Below are 22,936 nucleotides of genomic sequence, written 5' to 3'. Positions count from 1 at the left end.
GCGATTTTTTAATCAGATATTCGACTTCTAAGGACAAGACCTATAGGAATTTATAGGCACTATAGGGATTGCTGCTTGTCTCCTGAAGAAATGGTTGGGATAATCCAAGTAGTTAAGAAATAAAAGTGTTTGGTGGTTCCCCGTGTTTGGTGGTGCCCCAGTTTCCCCTAATTTCTATTCCATTCATTCGCACTCTTTTTTTTCAATATCATGACAAATTTAATTTAATGAATTTAGTGAAATTCAATTTGGAATACAAAATAGAGATAAAAAAATTAGCATAACGTATGAGAAGGAAAGGGATGCGAATTTTGATTTCATGGAAATTTAGATTTTTTTGATTTTGTAAAAAGCACTGAACAACTAAATTAGTATTTTGGCGAAATATGGACGGTAATGGCTTTCGTATACCTTTTAAGTCAGAAATCGTGAAACCAAAATTCACATACTTCTGTGTCTCAAACGTTTCGCATATGTTTATGGCACACTGGCATTTAAAATTAGTTTGAGCTAAATCGGCTAAATCAAATTTGGTGTGACGTTCAAAAGAAGAAGAGTGCGAAAAAGTAGAATAGATACATGCAAATCGCTTGAGAAAGACATGAATGTTGATTTCGATCACATGGAATTTTCCTGATCTAAAAGCTGTACCAGGACCATAAAAATTCAAATTTGATCAGTAAAAAATGTATATCCAGCACACCTTTTCGAATAGAAAAATTTTATGAATTTCAAATTGATGTATAATATTAAATTAAATTAATATTTGTTATGATGTTAAAAAAAAAGAAAGGTATGTATATAAGGTTTGAAAAGCAAAGGGATGAATTTTGATTTGATAAGAGAAAATCAAATTTGGTAAGTAATGGCGCTGGCACATCTTTTCAATTGAGTAAAATTCAATCGATTGAAATTTTACTTCTTACTCTTTCAAACTGAAGTCAGATACAGCTGTCACTTTCTGTCAAATGAAATTTCAAATTTCAAATTGAAAATGAAATTGAAATTTCAATTTTAATTTGACAGAAAGAGACAAACATATCTCATTGCAGTTTGAATGAGCAAGAGGTAAAATTTCAATCGATTGAATTTCACTAAATTGAAAAGGTGTGCCAGCGCCATAAATAAATAATTTTGATTAGTTCTATGATTAAAAAAATAAACTATAGTAAAAAATCGAAATTAAAACACAAAAAAATAAAATTCAAGATTTAGTTTTCTACTGGCCAAATATGATTTTTTTACTTACCTAAATTTTTGTCTGCTAAATAATTTTACCCATCAGATATTTTTTTTAAATTGTTGTTGTACAAACTCGCCCTCCTCCATCAAATGTAAAAATTTTCAAGATATTTAAGACGAGAAAAATATATTTTTTCTAATTTACACCATTTATTAATTACTTTTAATGACTTTTTTTTCCTAATTTACAAAAAAAAATGAACATGGCACCAAGTTTTACAAAATATCTCTTTATAATAACAGTTTTTAAATATACATTTCAAAAAATAAATGGCAAAATTAGCTGTAAAGATAAAACTTTAAAAAATTGCACGATAATTGACAAAATTCATCAAAAATACAAATAAAATTTTTAGACATAGAAAAATAGGAGCAATATTAAAAATTTAAAAAAAATGAATTTCTTTGGAATGAGTTCTAAGTACTTTTACATTTTCTTTTCATCCTAATTGAATGGATTTTATTTTATACACTTTATACCTCTCTGTCTTCTAAATCTCTACGTGCAGAACTAAAAGCCTCATTATATTAATTTATTTTTTTAAATATGTTTCCAGTTATAATCTTTGGCACATCACAAAAAATGCAGTACTTTCTTTCTGTGAATATTTCTGGTTCCAAAAAAAACACTGAAATTGTCTACATTTTCTGCCATCAATCTCACAATTTAGTCACCTAGTGAGACTAAATGGGAGTAAACTACAGAATGACTATTTCTAGACAGATATTTCGTGATTTTTTTTTCTCTTTTTCAAAATCTCACGCTCTTTCTGAAGCTTTATGTGATTTAGCAACAATTTAGTTGCATAAGGAAGCGTTTTTTCTTGGATTGCAATGTTTTTCTTGTTCTTTTGATTGAGTTTTAATGTTGAAGGAAATGCATTTACATTTTACAGCTGAAGACAAAGAAGAACAAATTGATCTCCCTAAATTATCCCTCTGGTGAAGATCTTCATACAAAAATATACTGTTTTCTCTCATTTTTTTTTCTTCTTCTGATAAATCCTCTTCTAAGTTAGAAAAAATGTCTTTTTTGATGTGTGTTGTGTTTTTCTTTGTGTTTCTGTGTGTTATAAATTTTTAAAAGGAAAATCACAAGATGTAGCTTCCTCTCTAAAAGATGTCCAAATCCAGAAGGGAGTCGTAATTACGATCCCAATAGCCACCACTATAGAGCCAATCATCCACTTTGTTGTGAGGATTGAGACCATTGGTGAACCATCTACAAAAACAAATGTTCCATGGAATTTTATAATATCAAATTTGTGTTCTGAATTTTCTAATTCCGACCATGGAAAGTTACAGAAATAATTTATTAGATTGCAGAAATTAAGGAATCGAAGATTTATTATTGCAGGCATAGGGTAAATTAAGCTAATTCAAAACCTGCTCCAAATGGAAATTTTTCGCTACTCCAAATGGAAACATCATTGTTTTCACAATAAATACAGAACTAAATTATTATATTTATATATTTTCTGTACCATAGTTTCATTATTTAATTAATTTTGCTCCAAATAAAGCAAAAATCCATTCATATTCACAAATTTTAATTTGTTAATTTCTCAGAAAAATTAAAAGTGTACCTTTTCACCACCGACTTTTTCATAGATCGACCATTTTTTCCAATGAAAAACACAATGAGTTGACTTTTTTTTTATCCGTTTTGTTTAACATTTATGTCATATTTCTGGCTAATTTTAGTCAAATTAAGTGCTAATCTTAATTGTTAACGCTACGTGAAGTTTTCAAATGAAATAATTACCTTTTCTGTGAACAAAAATGGTTTTTCTGAAGTGTCTGCAAATGCTTCAATTGGAAATACCGCAAATATGATTTTTTTTAGAGATTTTCTTATTGTCTCAGATGGGAAAGGAAAAACCCAGGAATAAGAACAAATCCTGCACTCAGGAACAACTCAACAAGGTTTTGGAAGCCTTTCGCCGCGGTTTCAGTCACACTCTTTGTCTCCAATAAGAAACTTTCCCTTGTCTCCATTTGGATTAATATGTTTCCAAAACAGAATCATTTTGCACTTGTGTGTTTTTCTTGTATTTAATAAGTTTTCAAATTATATTTAAAGAACTTTCACTAAACAGTAACATTCTAGAAGAGTCAAGGAGCAAATTTATGTAATTCTCTTCAGGAAAAATATGCACTTAATGTGTTGAATCTTCTGTCAAAGTTAAAGCGTCTGGAAATGGTCTTGAATTAGAACATTTACCCTATTGTATAGTTGAAGATTTTCAAAAGATCATTTGAGAGTAGATATCATTATGAAAGTCAGAGATACCAAAATAATCCAAAATGATTGAGGTTATGCGTATATATTTATTTTTAGAAAATCTCTCTAAAATTGATCAAAAACCAATAACTCTTTTTAGGTTAAGTACATAACCCTTACACGATATGCACATGAATGTATAGGACTTTAAGACGAAATGAAAATATCATTTTATTAAATTATTAATGCACATATTATATTAATTCGATTTTTTAGTCGGTCTTTAATTCGGTTTGATTCGGTTTTTAGTTGGTCTTATTCTTATTTGACCAAGAGGCTAGTTTAGAATGACATTTTGTATTCAACTTAATCCCATAAGATATACATTTTTAAATAACTAGGATATCTTAATTTTTGGTACTGGCTAAAATCGCGAAAACCAATAACTCGAACGCCAAAATCCGAACGCCTAAATCCGAACGCCAAAATCCGAACGCCAAAATCTCGAAAGACAAAATCCCAAATTTGCAAACGTGTCATAACTACATATGTATACGATTGCACCCTTGCTTATTATAGGCAAAGGGAATTTTCTGTGTTTTGGGAAATTATTCCAAAATTTTAACTATTCGGGATTTTGGCTTTCGGATTTTTTGCCAAAAACCTGAAAAACCAAAATCCCGCTTTTCAGGTTTCTGGTATATTGAGATTTTGGCTCATTTGCGATTTTGTCTCTTCGGGGTTGAAATCCCGAAAGCAAAAATTCTGAATTCTTAGAAGTATCATAGCTACTCCCACGATTGCACCTCCGTTCATTAGATTCCGCGCTCTATACAATTTTATCCCTTGGAGGATTTTGACCTTTTGGGATTTTGGCTTTCGGTATTTCGGGTTTTCAGGATTTCGGATTTTCGAGATTTTGACTCATTTGGGATCTCAACCCATTCGGGACTTTGGTTTTCGGTATTTCGACCCCGAAGAGACAAAATCCCGAATGAGTCAAAATTCCTAAAAACCAAAAACCTGAAAAGCCAAAATGTCGAATAGTATGAAAATTCTAGAATAATTTCCCAAAACACAGAAAATTTCCCTTTGCCTCCAATGAACAAGGATGAAATCGTGGGAATAATTATTATGACACTTATAAATTCGGAATTTCGAGATTTTAGTTTTCGGAATTTTAGCGTTCTGGATTTTGGCTCTCGGAGTTTTGACTAAATTTTGGAAAATTAACATATAATGGCTATTTAAAAATGTTAATTTCGTATGTAAATTCGATACAAGGGATGAATAAGTGCCTCTCTGAGTGCACCGTGAGCGGCGATTGGCAAAATTGTCCCAATCTGGAGCTAAAAATCGACAAATTGGCATTATTTTGCTAAGTAATCAACAGATCGGTACAATTTTGCAAGAAAGCGACAGATCGGCACGATTTAAGCGAAGAAGCGGAAGATTTAAATGTTAGTTTGCACTTATGGAGTATAGCATTCGTTTAAACTCATCTAACTTCATAAATTTCCATCGTACAATTCCAGTGGAAAATGTTAACGTACTGTACTGGAAACACTAATCTTCTAGACGTACTTGTAATTCGTGCGAAATCGGCAAATCAGCACAATTTTTACAAAAAATCGACAGATCGGCACTAAAGTGAACTGTGAGCAGCACAGTTATCTACCCCTTGATTCGATATTTCTTTCTTGAGATGATTTGCTTTTCAAAGATCATACGCAACCTCAAAAATTTAGTAAAATCTCATAACCAAATACAGGAATCAGGCTTTAAGGATATGACGTAAAATATTAAGAATAACACAGATACATTCAGTGCCACTCTTTTGCTTCTTTTATTTTGCAAAGGAAAAAAATTATGCATTGGAAATGTGATTCTTTAACTCCAATTTAAAGTTCTGTATTACCTAACCTCAAAACAAAAAATTCAGAAGTTCAATTTTAAATGTATGCCTATAAATTGTGAATCTAAAATTCAGCCATATTTCAACTACTCAGAATTTTTACGATTTGAGGTTAGAATTTGATTCATCAAAACCTTTTGAATCAGTTTACTGTTGTACACAAGTTATTGGTTGAGAGTGTGTCCAGATCAGATCATATCAGATCAGGTTAAACTATTAAAAAATTGTTCTGATTTTTAAGGTTATGCTTAACATAACCTAAAACTCTTTAAACTAAATTAATGGCTTTATATTGATAAACAAAAAAACTGTACAGAATCTCATCTCAATAAATCAAACTCACAAATTTAATAAATTTCCTACGTATTGATGCGCGGGAAGATTTAGGTTATCTGCCGTTATTTCCTAACCTCACTAAAATAATTAAATTTTTCAGTTCTACGGGAAACTGGAGTTTAAAAAATATTTAAACTTTTAGGTTATCTTGTAGTTCAATTATATTGGAGGTTTTTCTGATTACTAAGCAATATATTAATCAAATTCCTGATTCAAAATCCTGTAAAAAAATAATCAAGTGAAAATAGTCAACTTCACTTACTTGGGCGACCATTCTTCTCCTTTCTTTCCCTTGCGAGCTTTTCTAGCATCTCGTTGTTTCTCCTCGAGGCGTGTTTTCTCAGCAGCAGCCCCATCAATGTCACCCTCTTCGAGTTTCCTTATATCAGGTCTGAGACGTGAATCCGTAGGACAAAGCGTCTCCGGAGTCTTCATTTCCGGTTCCAATTCATTCAGACCCATTGCAAATAGCGTAAACTGATAATACTCTGCAGCATTCTCTGGCCTTGGATCTGCTTCCCAGAGTGTCATGGAATTAGGAATATCTATAGAATACGTGGAATCACATTTTGGAATTTCTCCCTCAGGTGGTTCTGGGACGTCGTCAGACTGATAAAATAAAATGCATAAGTCAGAACAATCGTAAATATTTTCAGTCAGCTTTGAGAAAAATCTTACTTCTTGAACAGAGAGACTCTTAAAGGATGACATTTTGAGGCTATTGAGCTTTGATAGAACCTTCCTGGGTGTATGAGCGGGAGATTCATTGGGACTGCGACTTCTTTCGTCGCCTCGTTTGAATTTGTGAGCATTCTCTTTAAAGTATTCCTCATAAGATGCCTGATCAGTGCATTTCAGGAACTCTGTCCACTTTCCATAGATGAAGAAAAGCTTCTTCTTGCTAAATGGGATTCAAAGTTCAGAAACTAGGAAAATGGCAATTCTCAAAAACTACACTCACTTCTTATCAATGATATAGCCTTCCACACGATGGAGATCTTTGGAAGCCCACCCAGCAGGTTTGAGTGTAATCACAGCTCGATGTCCAGTTTTGTGATTTGTAATCTCCATCGTGCCATAGTGTTCCATCCAGAGTTTCCCTACAATTATATTGTGGACGCAGCAATTCACCCCAGACCATGTAAAAGCATCGCCCGATCTAAACATATTGAAAGGATCCCCTATGAACAAATGCTGATTCTTTGAGAATATAACCACAAAACTTACTTTGGGAATTCAACGGTGACACAACCTTTGGGCTGAATCTCGACACTTTTACCCCAAAACTTGAGCTTAGGATGAACTGATCCATGCACGATAAAATCGTCAGATTCTGCATGAAAAGCAGTAACCGGAGGATGGTGGGATACTTGTTCACAGACAATACGATACTCAGGACGCTGAAGTTCATAAGTTTCCCCAAGAAGAGGATTAAAGGGTTTCCCTAGACGATCCCAATTTGACGCCAGGCCAGAAATTGCAAAAGCAGCCACATACTTGAGCCTGTCCACTGAGTCCTCTTGCCGAGCAGCCACATGGAGCAAGGGTGCATATTCCATATGTTCAGTTATTCGTTGTAAGAAACTAAGGGGTTCGTTGAAGATCACCGGCATCGTGATCTTACTCAACTCTTTCCCAATACAATTCTTCAGCACTGACCAAATGCTGAAGTCATTGCGAGAGAACATAGGTACCGGCAGTGACTGCCTAGTGTTCGAGAGAGAGAGACAAAAAAAGAGATATCGATTGAGGTTATGTGTGGAAATGAAATTGCATTTGAAATTACAAAATTCCAATGCTATCATAAATGCTTCAGCAAGAATAAATGTAAAATGATAAGAAATAAGGAAAATTTTCTTGTTTCTTAGTCACGAAGTTATTATTGGATAATAAAGAAACATTTAATTATTCACTTAAGCAAATTCCTTAACAACTGTCTGAAAGAAAAAACCTTCATGTATTTTTCAAATCGCATTAAATTGGAAAAATGTGAAAAGCTATAAATCACGATTCAGATTAACGCTGTTATAGAAACAACAAATTCACAGGGAACAATTCTATAATTTTTAGAATAGAAAAATAAAAATAGATCTTTAAGTTGAACAATCTTTTGTATTGCATAAGTTTTTCAACGGAATAAGTTCACTCAAATGCATATTATATTAAAAAAAATTTAAACTTTTAAATATCGATAGGATCGATAGTATTTTAGATGTGCTTTTAAGTTCAAAAAATATTCAATTAAACATTTAAGCCTACATTGAATAAAATATTACGTATTGTTCGTAAATGTTTGTAAATTCCTTCTGTAAATTTACGAAAAGCTCGTAAGTCGTATAACCCACTAAGAAATTCGTACAAGTTTGTACATCTTCGCAAACTTTGTTCGTAACATAACCATTTGATAAGCATTTGTTTGTTTATTTTACAAACATTTGATCCTACATTTTTGTTTATCTTGCAAAATTTCACGAATAAACGACAACATTTTACGAACATTTTTTTGTCTGTTTACGGATATTTACCAAAAATAGTTTGTAAAAATAAAAACACAAAAAATGCTCGTCAAGTGATCATCTTACGAACCATGTTTGTGAAAAAAGCACAAAATTTTACGAACTTGTTTGTGGGTTTTACGATTTACGAACATTTCGTAAGTCCCCAATAGCAATTCACAAACATTTACAAACAATTTTACGAAATATTTTTTTCTATGTATAGGATATTGTAGTTCTAAATTCTATACGTTTTCTGATTGGCTAGAGCTTGAAAGCATTCAATGTTCTGATCAATTCGAGAATGCGATAAACCTAAAATATTAATCGGAATAAATTATTAATTTTTAAGTGAATAATGCAGTAAATGTTAATAAATAGTGTAATTTAAAGAAGCCTAATTATTCCTAATTCATAACAGTCCCTTTTCTAACCAGGCCTAATCATAAACGTGTTTGAAACATTCAAAAATTTGGTCATTCAATCAACGCATAACGAGACCAAAATATTTTATGGGATCAAATATTTAGTTTTATGTAAATAATGTCGCGATTTGAAACTAAGATTTGATTATAAAGGACAATGGACAAAACGGTCCAACCTTTCGCCACGAATGAGACCTATACCATCGAATAGGTATTGGCAAAGGTAACAACTTTTGTTCCAGGACCAACCCCAAAAGTATGTAGAAAAAGCAGTAAAGCATAAAACATAAGAATTGTAATGATTTCTTTGCAAAACTGCTTTTTTACAATAACGGTTAATCATATATGGATCGTTTCTCAGAATAATTTGAAAAGAAGGACTCAAAGAAAATTTTCCTAGAACAAACCATATCTTTATCTTTTCAAGTTCAAAAAATGTTTTAATTAATTATACTCAGAACCTTTTGCTAAAATTCTTTAGTAATGGTACCTTTACAACCCTATGAAGTTCAGCAATCCTAGCTCCATTTTTAAGGAGAATATTTCTCTAAAGACAACAAAGGATGCAATCGAGGCAATGCTTTTAACGAAATTATAGAATATTCGAAGACATTTGAGGAAAATCTGGATCCAAGAAAAATGGAGGGATAGGGATATGGTTTTTTTTTAGAAAAATAATCCTTAAGTTCAGTTCTCGTTTAGAAAACGTTCTTTGGCGCCAACAACTTACGATATCCTGTTATTTAAAAAAAGCAAGTTTCATAAAAGTAATTCAACCCATTTCTTAAAATATCTAAAAAAAAGTTGACGTGATGGACTATAAGTTTTTTTCGGGTTTTATGTTCAAGATACAACAAGATACACCATTTTGTTGTCCTGTAATGCTCGATCTCTCTAAAACATGATTAGTTTGTATGGGAGCTACCAGATGGAGCAGTCAGAGAGAAAATCTGAAAATATTTATTTAAAGCTTAAGTCATATATCGACTTTGATCCGAATTTCATTAAGATCGGTTAACCCTTTAACGACGAGACAGTTTTCGCGGACCGAAAATCAGCAATAAAAATGAAACCAATGAACAAAACCAGTAAAAGACAACAGAATCTGATTTTGTGTATTTTTTGTCTCTATGAACGATAGGAACAAAGATAGCCTAAAAATTTAAGTAATTTTTCTGACAATACTAATGAATGATAATTTTCAATCTAATGAAAAATATTATGTTTGAGTATTGTAGTTTCTTTTCCCAAAACGGTTTTGCTAAAAAAAAAATGGAAGTATTAAAAATATCTAAAATTAATTTTCATTATGAAAAATTAAAAATTCGTCATTTTTTAGCTCAAAAATTTACTACCGTCGTTGCAGGTGACTTTGCACTCGCGGGGTGACTTTGCACTCTGCTGTCCGTAAGACTTTCATAAATTCTAGCATTTATTGGTGGTCTTTGCCGATCCGATATACCATGTCAAAGTATATAGGGATATGTTATGTACCAAGTAAGGTACAATGATCCCTAAAAGGATTCTTGTAGTTTCAGTAATAGTCAATGAAATGCTAATATAGGTATTTTGTCAAAAAACGGTTCCGTGAAAAAGTTATCTGAAGGTGCAATTCCAAAATCGATTTCAGAGTAGTAAATTGCCCAAATCCAATCTAAATTTATCTGGCTAGAATAATCCACTTCGATTTTGTTGATTATTTTTATTAAAATATTTTTTTTCTCTATTATCTTTCTAAGAACGCATGATTTATGTTATAAAATTGCATATAATGGTCTTTCTAAAGCTTTTTTATAGAAGTATTTGGTTAAAAATTATCCAATTTTGTGGGAATTTAATATAAAGTGACCGAGATCTACAAGATGGTATGGTTGTCATCTTGATTTGACGGTTCTGTCCGCCATTTTGAATAACTGTCAAAACAAAAATCTCATCCGATTGAGCTGAAATTTTAGTATGTTCTAGCTGATGTCAAGGCCTTTTCAGAACATATATAAAATCCGACCTAGGTCAAGTGATTGTCTGGATATAGGGGCTTCAAGTTTAAAATTTTGACATTTTCATGAATACAGAATTACAGGGAGCCTGTTTTATCAAAACCATCACAAAAAAGGCAGCGCTATCGTTAGGCGATGAGATCTAACAAACAAACAAAAAGAAAAGTAATGTTTTTGTTTATAACAGTGCATTATTTGAGAATCTTAAAAACTGTTTTCGCAAAGATGAAAAATAAAAAATTAATTAAATGCGCTTTTCGTTTATTTTTTTCAATTATGTTAGAGTAAATAAATATATAAAATAAAAGCCTCAATCATTTTTAATAGTTACTGAGGCATTTCGTTTAGGTCTCAAATATTGAAGATTAAAAAATAAAGACCGCCAAAATATGAGTATTACAAAATTTAAAACTTTGAGCCTCTGTATCTAGGTAAACACTTAACGTAGATTGGAACATAGCTACGTTTTGATAAGGTCTTGACATCAGCTACAACAACATACTAAAATTTCAACCCAATCGGACTAGTTTTAGGGTTTGACAGTTATTCAAAATGGCGGAAAGAAACGTCAAATCAAGATGGCGACCACGTCATCTTGTAGATCTCGTGCATCTTACCCTTAAGAACTGAAGATCTTCATTGTCGTTTATTATCAGAAATTGTTGATTTTTTAGTATTTATTAAAAAGTGCAAAGTCACCCGCACCTTATCCCCAGTGCAAGCCTTTTTTCTTGATTTTTTTAAACATAGTAAAATTTTATAAAAATAATGTTAGTGGCACAAAATCCATTCATTAACAACTGAATACAAATAATTTTACCCATTAATCCCCCTCCCTTCACTTTAACTGTCCACTTTTAGAGGGTAAAGTTGAAAAATAGCGAAAAAACGTGCAAAGTCACCCGCAACGACGGTATATAACAAATAGCTAGAGACTTCCAAAAATTATCCTAGATTCCTTCAACCTTCTATTTTGCAATTGCGTACAAACATAAGGAAAAAAATAACTTTAGGTAGTCAGGAAAAATTATTTTCTTTATGGGACACCGGTGTTGCAATCGTCCTTAAAGGGTTAAGCCATTTTTGAGTAATAAATTGTCAAAGTTGCGAATTTTCAGAAGGATATCGTTAATTTCCCAAGGATTGACAGTTCTTTTTGACTCGGCTCTCGGTAATTTTTAAGTCATACACCAATACCTGCAAAATGGGCCTAGTCCCATCTCTGGCGAAAGGGTTGGACCAGCTCCCATACATTTCTGCCCATATTGTCCGTTTGTTAAAAATTTTAACGTTAATGCCCAACGCACAATAACTTTTGTTTGTAAACATGTTTTTAAAATTGCCTATGTGAGTGAGCGAGATGACTAGATTGAGATTTCATTCACTCTCATTGAAATGTCAAAAACATGTTTACAAAACAAAAATTATTGTGCGTTGGGCATAATATTCGTTATTTCAGTCCAAAAAAAATTTGAGTTTATTTATTTATTTATTTATTTTTTTGAGTGATGTATAAATGCATTTTGAGTTGGATCACGTTGAGAATCTCACTTACAAAAGCTTATTTTACTATAACACTGACTTTTAAGAAATGCTCCCCACATAGAGGTTTCTAGGACGTGTCAAAAGGGGTAAAACAAATCCCATTGAGATTAAATTATCCAAGAATATTGAATTGTATCACACGTTTCCTAAAATCGTCAAGTTCCTTCCTTCGAACGCCTTAAAAGATTTCCCTCCCAAAATTAGGGACATCTTAAGAGTAACTAAATTGAATTTCAGAAGCCGCCTTTCTTGTTTGAACTGTGTAAACCCCCATCATGTGTTGCGCTATCCCAACAAGTTGCCAGCCTCTAATTGAATTCTCCCTCCCTCAAAATATCCTTCACAACTCTCAACAATTCCATTGTGTTTCCTGTGCATTGTGCAGAGCTTTTTGGCAAACTGAAGAATGAATTTCTGAATTTTGTACCTAATTAAAATCTTGGGTTTTCTTTTGCTTTTAGTATTTCTTCTTACAAAATACACTTTTCCCCATCAACCCTTGGGCGAATTTTGGGGGTTTATTTTTCTTTCTCAAACACGTGTGTGTTAAAGGTCATGGGAAAGATTTGAAGGTACCAAGATAAAGATTGAGCAAGGAAAACATTTTCTTTTTTCCTTCAATGAAAAATCAATATTTGCTCGAGGAAATGTAATACTACCTGTATTGTAATGCTTTTTTCTCGTCATTACAATCATCTTGTTGATTTCCTTCAGCCATTTTTCACAAATTTAATTTTTTCCACTAGATTTTTCTCTGATTAATTTTTCTTGACTTCTTCCCAGTCAACCTCATTGAGTATCTCCAACCCACGTGACTTTCCAGCCAGACCCACTCAACAGACACTCGCAATCTCCTCAATTATCTCTCAAAAATATCCACATAGAAGACGACAAAATGATATTTTTCTCAAGTTCAGAAAAAAAGAAATAAAGTAAAAAAAAAATGAATAAATTTCCTCTCATTCCAAAATTTTCACAGAAAGCACACAATTAGCGTGAAAAATCGCCTAATAGTCAAATATCACGCAAACAATTGCAATTTTTCACTACGTCTGATGCACTAAACATGGAATTTTTACCTTGACCATAGTTGATGGTACTCAACTAGCTTTTTTTTTCGGGGAAAATATTTTAATTTTTTATTGAGTAATTTACATAAAAAAAACGACAAGTCGCTTCAATTTTGCTGTCCATATTTAAATTGTATGAAGTGCACATTTTGCCTGTATAATTTACGGACACTACATGAAATTTTTATACCTATTTACTGTTGAAATTAATCTCGACAGAGAGTTAATAGAGGCACATGGAAAAAATACTTAAAAATTCAGATTTATGTATAATTAAGAAGCGTACCAAAAAGGATAGAAAATTTGGCTCTTACATTAACGTAAAATGGAATAAGTTTAGTTACTTTAGTGAAAAAATAGCACATTAAAAGATACTGGCTTTAAAATTTCAAAATAGATATCATATCTTAGGTTTTTCTTTTTATTCTTTAGAATTTATTTAAGGCGAAAGTAAATATAGGAATCAATATGATTTCACTCTGAATTGAGATAACTAGGGTGAAATGAACTGAATATCCGCGGAAGATATGCGAATTTTGTGCACAAAATTTCCACACAGAAAGTTTGATATCGCATCGATTTTGCTAATAATTTCCTCCATTATCTTTTCTAATTTGAATTTTTGATGACAAATTCTTTTCTTAGACAGTAACACTATACAAATAAATAGTCATTGTAACGATTTAGAATAAAGAATTTAAATTTAGTGATTATTAGGACGCGTGTTTGATATTTAGCATCTCGCATGAAATTCGCATGTTGTATGGAATTATAATTTCAAAGTATGAATTATACTATCTCCAATATTTCTGGTACAATGTTCTATTGGATTAATAACTTGTTAATGGAAAGGAGAGTCCCAAGAATAGGAAGTCCATATCTGAAACTTTTTGGCCTCTACAGCCAAAGAGTTTAATTATTCCATAGTCTACTACAAAATTATAACTATTTCGCATTCTATGAGTAAAGGGAATTAGGAAATGCTACCAAAAAATTGAAGAATTGCATTTGAGAAAAAAAACCATATTGCTGAAAAATGAACTAAGAGAAAAAGGGGCAAAAAGTAACAAGCAGATAAATTTAAAATTCCTAATCCTATAAAGTAAAAAATGTTTTAAAAAAAAAAGTAAATTTCAATTTCAAATTAGTCAGCAAAAAATTGTTTATGCTTACAATTTATAAAAGACTTGTTTAAATCAATCAAATATTTTAATGAACAAGTAGGGAGTTAATTACTCTGAACAAATAGTAGTTTGCCTAATATTTTTTTCTATAAGAAAAAACACTATAACACACTTCTGTCTAATTCTATTGCTGACTAATTCTTCTCCAGTTTCCCCTAATCCAAAGGTGCTCAAGAACCGTTTGAAACCAAACAAACGTCAAATGAAAATTGTGCGTCAATGGTCAAAACGCTACCCGGACAAACTTATTTTGACGTTTATTCGGTTTCAAACGGTTCTTGAACACCCCTGGAATAGTTGCATAGACAGACACAGGATATATTTTTCGCAATAGAAAATAAATTCGATGCCATTTTAAAAAAAATAAAATAAAATATATTCAATTTTATCAAAAAAAAAAACACTAAAAATAATAGCCGTACTCACTATGGCGCTGTTATCTTGTAATATCGTTATCTCGTTATGTTCTCGTAATGTATTTTATAAATGAAAAATTATAACAAGATAACAGATTACGGAGATTACGAGATAACAACGCCATAGTGAGTACGGCTAATGAATTTCTTTTTATCCTGAATTACGCTACCCGGACAAACTTATTTTGACGTTTATTCGGTTTCAAACGGTTCTTGCTCACCCCTACCCTAATCTGTTGTCCTTTTAAGAATTTTCCAAAGAGATTTTCATCCAAAAATTCGTTTATATAAATTCAGAAATTCATTTATGCTTGCTTGATTAGCAACTTCTCTTTAGTTTTTAACTTTTTATTTTCCTGTATTTTTGTTTCTCATAGTTTTTCTTTAATGTCCATTTATGTGGGGGGGGGGTCATCGAAGACCGGAAGTTGATATCTTTCCCAGTTTAAGTTCCAGGATGGTGACAAGTTGAAAAAAGACGATTATATAGCTGCTCTTTCTTTGAGTTCGAGCAGTAATGACCACTTGGGTTAAAATGTGTCAGAAGATATGGAATAGGAAATCCTATCCTGCGTGACGTTCTCGGTCCACGTCTCCAGTTCGCCTCTTAACCAGCGTATAGATTTTTCTTCCCAAAACCAGGGACGTCATGATAATTTTTTTTTCGATAGTAGCGACTGTCGATTTTGGAAAATTTAGATGATAGGGTAAGTGTGCCAAATTTCGGCATAGTTGCATACAAGCGCCAAAGTCTCAAGTTTGAAATGTAATATCTTTAATAGAAATTGATTTTTTTTCATTCCTTCTACTTAAGGAGTGTTGCTTAGAACCTTGTAGACAGTTTACCGTCTTTATTTACTCTAAAATCATTCTTAATACATTTTAAAATGAATAAAAATGTAGACATAGCTCTGGTGCCCTATTTCGGCCACCTTCATTCCCATAGTTCCTTACCCTTCAGGAATTCTTTCAATGCCTTTTTCACGTCATCTCGTTTGTCGAAGCTACATTTTTGTTATTCTTTTGCATTGTATAATCTCTAGGGGAAATGCTTCTAATTTTGTCCAGTTTCTTATTTTGGACACTTTGAGGATAACATTGGACACTAAAAATAAATTGATTAAAATGATGGATTTTTATTCCAATATTTGATGAATAATGAATTCTATCTAAATATTTGTTCTTTTTGGAATATTTTAACACTAAATACGTTAAAATTTGAATATGATTTGAGTTGAAATTGCTTTGTTGAAAATTCAGTGTGAGCAATTGCTTACGAGAAATATGACAGAACTTCGTGGCTTACTTCAGTCTTATTTAGTTTTGGTGAAGTACTAACAAAGTTTGTTCGCTGTTTTTGAGTGATATTATTGAACATTCATTGAATATTGTGTTGATTCACGTTACTGATGATTTGTACATTTGACCTGAAGTGAGATTTGCCTTGTGAATTATATTTTTCGTGTGAAAAATGGGAAATTTTTTAAGACATTCACCAGTGAGGTGATGATTCTTATTTTGGACAGGTGTTTTTCTCACGAAATTTCGTGAAGTTTTAGCTTTTGTGATGACTAGGTTGGACAAATGCCTGGAGAAATGAAGGAGCATCATCTCTACGAAAGAGATGCAGTGAGAAATGCCTTGAAAGGCTCCCGGAAAGGGCAGGGAATGAGCGAATCCGCACGTACTTGGAGTACCGAAGTCAACTCACTTTAATGAATGATATGGAAAGTTTCTGGGCTTCTTGTGACATTCCACGTTTCCCTTACATGACCAGGAAGAGGACTTGGTAAGATTGGTTCATAAAATAAAGAACAATGGGCATCCTGTTGAGGCGGGATTATCTGTCCAAATTTACAGACAAGTTGTAAAAATTAATAACCAAGTTGTCCAAAATAAGAGTCAAATTCACCTCTACATATCAATTCATTTTTAAACGTATTAAAACTAATTTTAGTAAAAATGAGATGATAAATAGCTTGCCAAGTTTCTAAACAATCCTTCTGAAAAGAGAGTAACAAGAAAAGTCAATTAGTATTGAAAATATGGCACTTCAAACTTAGGATATCGATGCTTATATGCAGACTGTCCAAAATTATAAGCACTTCCCCTAGAGTATGTAAAAACTAAAAATTCATGGAAATTCGAGGAACAAAAAAGGTGGCCGAAATTACAAGCTGGCCGGAATTTGGCACACTTACCCTAGCTACACTTTTTGTAGTTTATCGACAGTTAATTTCTATTAGGAATGTAATAATAAATGATCCAAAAATGCGTAAAAAGTCGAGATTTACTTAATCTAACAAATATAGATTTATCGATACTGTCGATTCGATAGTATCGAAAAGTTATCATTTCACTTCAGCTTTTGGAAAATAACTAAAAAATACTGTTACCCTTCGGCATAAAATAAAACTAGTTTTCAAGAAAGTTGTAATGCAGAAAATTTGCTACAAAAATGTTCTGATTAGACATTCTTCAAGTTTTCTCACATTCCCTTAAATAAAAAAAAGATAATTTTCGAACATATAAGGCAGTTTATTCGCTACTATGTATTTTTTATTCTCTTTTTTTTTAATACCAGAAAAATCTCTAATCTAATATTTATCAATCTTCCTGGGACTCTAGAGCTTTGCGATATGAGATTTTAGATTTGGTTGGATGCTTTGCAATTGCATTGTATGAGAGTAAACATTTCAAAACCCATGAGAGCCAATCAGCACACAGTACTCCCCGAAAAGGGCCAAAAGCAGCGGGTGCAAAATCTGGAGCAACACATATATTATGCAATCACCCCAACTACGTCATCAATCATTAATCGTGTGCTATTTTTTTTAAAGACCAAAAATCACCCACCACCCAATTCATGAACATTAAATTGATATAGTGACTGTATAATAAATTTTATCGTGTCAAATCTTATGGAATAACGATTAATGTGGTTACATTAAAAGCTTTTTGATCGATATCACCATTAAAAATTAATAAATAGTTTGCCTTTCAGGACAAGCTTTTTATATACTTAATATTTGAAGTCATCATCTTTGCCTGAAATAAAATGAAATTTCTCAGAAAATATAAATGAGACTTGTTAGCATTTTGAATAAGAAATAAGACACTTTTAATTAAATTGCCAAGTAAAAAAAAAGAAAATAAATGGCTTTTAAATTGTATCTTTCATAAATGTGAAGAAAAATGAGGCAAAGTTCCCATACAAGATTTTTCAAAAGAGGTTACAACGATGGGAGATTTTGGGAGAAGTTTCTTGAAGAAATTTCCCTTCGAGAAAACAAATAAGTTCCAATTGAGAGGTAAATTAGAAGCAGAAGTTGCAAGAAATTCTATAAATATCTACACACACCTCTGAACACTGATTACATTTTCATGGCTGCGATTTTCATTACACAAAAACTTTGCAGAAAAGCTCTTTGTTCCGCATCTTTCAAAAATAAATTCTAAAATTTACAGTCCATTAGCGAATTATTTTTTTTTCTTTTTAGATAAGGATGTTGCTTAATGGAAAGCATTATAGACAAACTCTGTTGCCTACTTCCCTTTGAAAAAAAATCTATGGAGCATTCTGACAGGTTATATATATAATATATACTTTTTTACCACAAAAAAGGTGGAAAAGCTTCCATTCAAGAGAAAAAAAATCCTAAATGCTTTCCCCTTCAAACGTTCGATATATAGTAAGAGAAATTCATGTAATGGACTTTACTAGGTCAAGGTTTCACTATAGGGAATACCTTAGTCGTGCAAAAGAATTTCAATGATATCCCATAGAATATTTCTGAAATTTCTTTCAATTTTCTTATAACTTCTCCTCCACCATCGCGCTCTCATCGAAAGAATTTAACAGGAAATTAAATTAATTCTTCTCATTCGAATGAGGGAAAAGCAGAAGAAAACTCTTGAAAACATGTTTTTTTAGAGAGTATTTTGCTGAAAGAGTCCCAAAGGTAAACACTAGAAATAAATGGTTCCGTATCGTTCTAACAAATTGGAGTTTCTGGAAAACCTTTTAAATTAAACACTTCTCAGTTCTACTTCCACAGTTAAATAAATTATGCACAGTTCCTTTTGTTTAATAAACAAGTTGTTGAAATAGCACATTGAAAATGTCATTTTACCTCTGTTTCATGCACGCTTCGTAAAACTTTCCAAAATAAAAACACCATCCGAAAAAACCTACCTACGGAAACCTCGCTTGAGTAAGGTGTATAGCTAAACGGATATTTTATTATGCTGAGATTATTTACAATTTCAACTTCTGAGGGGTCCGAGGTGAAATACAACCTCTTCAGATCAGGCTCAAAATTTGCATGTACAGTGGGACCTCGATAGAGTCAACTAATTATTTTTTTTTTTTTTTCAACAACGATTTATTTCTAAATTATATTGATAACATTACACATTTTTTAACAATAAAATTAGTGTTCAGTGTTACTACACTTTTCAACTTTATACAATATTCAAAAGTTTTAACATGAATTATACAAGGTTTGGTTTATAAAAATAGTGAAGAAGAAAATTAGGAATAAAAACTTCATAAACTGTATTCTTATAAGAATTAAGACGAGGTGGAGTCCATAACCATAAGATCTTGTATAATAGGGTGCGCACTACTGTGACATTTTTCCTGAAAAGTCGTTGAAATTTTGACAACGAGATGATCAATAGTTTCGATTTTTGCTATTTCGTGTAGCCAATGTGTAGGAGTGAAAATAGGTAAATTTAGTATTAACCTCAAAAATTTGTTTTGTACAATTTGAAGTTTAGAGATGTGTGTCTTAGCACAATTTCCCCAAACTGGGCAACCATATAAAAGGAATGCTCTGACAATGGCTGTTAGAACAAGCATTTTATTTTTCTCTGAAAGTTTAGATTTTCTATGAATTAAAGGATAAAAAATTTTGATGCATTTTATCGCTTTTTCCTGGGAATGGTGGATATGCTCTTTCCAAGTTAAAGTTGGATCAAAAACAAGGCCAAGATATTTTAAACTACAGGACCATTGGATATTTTTATTTTGAAAAGTTATTGGGCGTTCTGGCTTAAATTTGGCAGATTTCCTTTTTGTAAAGAAGATTGACTGCGTTTTGTCGGCATTTAACTTTAGTTTCCACTTGCTGCAATAATCAGCAAATTTCTCAGCATTAAGGGTTAGGAAATTTATGATTTTGTTTGGATTCTTCGAAGAGTATAAAATTGCCGTATCATCTGCGAAAAGAGAAACATGGCAATTCTTGAATATAGATGGTAAATCATGTACAAACATGTTGAATAAGGTAGGACTGAGGGTACTCCCTTGAGGAACACCTGCTGGAATCAGTTGCTTAGACGATAGGGAGTCTCGAACTTTAACTTGAAAAGAACGATCAATAAGAAAAGAATGGATAATTTTGATTAAATAAAAGGGAATTTTGAGCTTAGACATTTTATAGATCAGGCCTTCATGCCATATCGTGTCGAAACACTTTTCCAAATCGAATGACAACATTCCTGTAGACTTCTTATCTCGGAAAGATTTCGAAATTATATTTTTCACTCGAGTTAACTGGTGAACAGTGGAATGATTGGGCCTAAATCCAAACTGCTCCTTGGGAATAATATCTTTGCTATCAAGAATTAGCCTTAGGCGATTTAGTAAGACTTTTTCAAAGAGTTTACCTAAAGAACTTAACAAACTGATTGGTCTATAACTAGTTGGATTTGAAAGATCCTTTCCAGGCTTTGGGATAGGTACAACCCGAGCTTGTTTCCATGCTACTGGAAAATATCCCAATAAAATGCAGGAACAAAAAATTGAAGTTAGGAAATTTATGGCATTCAAAGGTAGATTTTTGATCATTTTGGGAAAAATACTGTCTGGACCTGGAGCTTTTCTGGGTTTAAGTTCCTTTATAAGTTCACGGAGCTCATTGGTGGTAGGTAAGTCAATTTCGGATGGATCAGATTTTATAAAATTTATCATTTTAGCATTCGCTTGGACCATATTTTCGAGCCCAGGATCAGTTTTGGTATTTGATGTTAAATTGTGTGCACTGGCGAACTGTTTACCTAAAATTTTGGCTTTATCTGCATCATCTAAAATGCAGGTGTCGTCAACTTTTAATGGCGCAATTTGAGAGTTCCGGTTCTTAAGAGATTTGGTAATTTTCCAGAAATCTTTGCTGTTGTTTTTAAGTTTGAACAATCGGTGGTTCCATTGCTTATTTCTATGTTCTTTAATTTCATTTTTGATAAAACAATTCCATTGATTTAATTGTTGCTTAAGAAAAGGATCACGAGTTCTTTGCCAACGAACACGCAAAGAATTTTTGTAAGAAATGTAATTTAAAATATGATTCGGCAAGGGTGACTGAAATGATTTACTATTATTAACAAAAGGAATGGTTTCTTTAGAAGCTGACAGGACTATATCAGTGAACGAATTGATTTTAAGGTTTATATCATTTTGCGTAGAGATAAGACCAATCTTAGAAGGAAACTTCTTTTGAACTTCGGAACATATAATTTTACGAAATTTACGCCAATTGGCTTTATCGAAATTGAAGCTGCTAGTGCTGGTAGTTGGATTAGGGTTTAGTCCGTAGGAGTTTAGAAATATTACAGGACGGTGATCAGATGATAAATCTTGAGCGGTTTGAATATTTTGGACAAGCTCTGGATTATTTGTTAGACATAGATCCAGCGTAGAATTAGTATTTTTGTTAGCCTGGTGAGGAAAAAAGGTAGGGGTTGATGGAAATAAAATAAAGAAGTTCCGGTCAATCATCTCCTTGTACAAAATATTACCAGCGTTATTAGCTCGAAAACAATTCCAATAGCGATGCTTAGAATTAAAGTCTCCGCATATAATATAATCCCCCCGAGTCGAGGTCAGTAATTGAATATCTCTTTTAAAATCTGTCAATTTCTGTGGAGACAACTGAGTCCCAGGAAAATATGCAACATAAATTGTAAATATCTTATGCCCAAAAATTTGAATTCCAAGTACCTCTATAACTTTAGTGTTAGGCACAGGTAATACTTTATGTCTTATGCCTTCTTTAAGAATGGCAGCAACGCCACCACCAATCTTCAAATCTCTATCATTCCTATAAATAGAGTATCCTTGCAAGGTCGCTGAGTGTTTTGGACTCCACCAGGTCTCTGAAACAAGAGCAATATCAATATTATTATGATATAAAAATTGAGAAAATTCAGATATCTTATTCGAGATGCTCTGGGCATTCCAGAACATGATACTTAGACATGGTTCCTGATTAGTCATTCAGGTATTTGACAGTAATGGTGAACATTAAGTCCAGTTGTTCACTCTTGCTCCTGCACCTCCTCAGGCCACTGATGAGCTCTTTGGAGATAGCAAGGATCTCCTGTGCAGTAAATAGGTTGCTGTCAGACTTGTTGAATGGTCGATCAAAGTCTCTGCCGCCCCAAGCGCCTTCTGGTTTTCTAGCAGGTTGCTCAGTCAAAAAGTCTGGGCGAGGAAAGTCTCTCGCGGTGGGTGGTGGTGGACGTCTATCCTGAACTATGGAGCTCCTACGCGATGTTGGTTGTCTTTCATAGGTAGAAGAAAATCTACGGGAGCGGGGGTTACGCTTGTTTTGGCTCAACCGTTGTCGCATAGCTAGAAATTTCGTTTTCGCCGGACAATCGGGATCATCAGCAGCATGAGGTCCTTCGCAGTTTCGGCACTTAAACTTTGCTTTAAAAGGACATTTATCCACACCATGTGGGCCACTGCACCGTTTGCAGCAAACCTCCATGAAGCAATTTTTGGCTCCGTGGCCGAAGAGATAACATTTATCACAGAGGGTGGGACCTCTGGGTTTTGGCTTAAAGTGGCTCCATTTAACTCTTACATTGTAGATGTATTGGATCTTAAGTAGGTCATTAAGACTTGGACCATTTTTGTCAAAAATAACTATTAAGATGCAATCATCTGAATATCGCCTATTTTTTGGCGGGATTTTTCTCACTTCCTTCGGTGTAAGTCCATAGACATCTTTCATTTCTGAGATGACCTCAGACTCCAAGCTGCTGATCTCAGGGAGACCTGTTAAGATGTACTTCTTCAT

The 22,936-nt window shown here is 32.8% G+C and overlaps 1 protein-coding gene across 4 annotated transcripts in view; it reads right to left on the bottom strand.

Moving 5' to 3' along the window:
- Positions 1 to 1,372: 1,372 nt before the first annotated feature.
- The window catches only part of LOC129801458 (oxysterol-binding protein-related protein 2), a 42,196-nt gene continuing 20,632 nt past the window's right edge, over positions 1,373 to 22,936 (bottom strand). For 2 of the 4 annotated variants that reach the window (XM_055846537.1, XM_055846538.1), the window contains exons 7-11: positions 6,945 to 7,424; positions 6,679 to 6,876; positions 6,396 to 6,618; positions 5,980 to 6,326; positions 1,373 to 2,464 (exon numbers count right to left, since the gene is read on the bottom strand). In XM_055846537.1, coding sequence (XP_055702512.1) covers positions 2,356 to 2,464; positions 5,980 to 6,326; positions 6,396 to 6,618; positions 6,679 to 6,876; positions 6,945 to 7,424 — 1,357 coding nt within the window. In that variant the 3' untranslated portion in view covers positions 1,373 to 2,355. Of the gene's footprint in view, positions 2,465 to 5,979; positions 6,327 to 6,395; positions 6,619 to 6,678; positions 6,877 to 6,944; positions 7,425 to 12,838; positions 13,049 to 22,936 lie in introns of those variants that run through there. The other 2 variants (XM_055846539.1, XM_055846540.1) reach the window with 2 other exon arrangements.

Source organism: Phlebotomus papatasi, chromosome 2 (assembly GCF_024763615.1).
Source record: "Phlebotomus papatasi isolate M1 chromosome 2, Ppap_2.1, whole genome shotgun sequence".
Taxonomy (NCBI): Eukaryota; Metazoa; Arthropoda; class Insecta; order Diptera; family Psychodidae; genus Phlebotomus; species Phlebotomus papatasi.
Note: the sequence above shows the minus strand (reverse complement) of the source record. Positions and strands in the feature narration are given on the sequence as shown.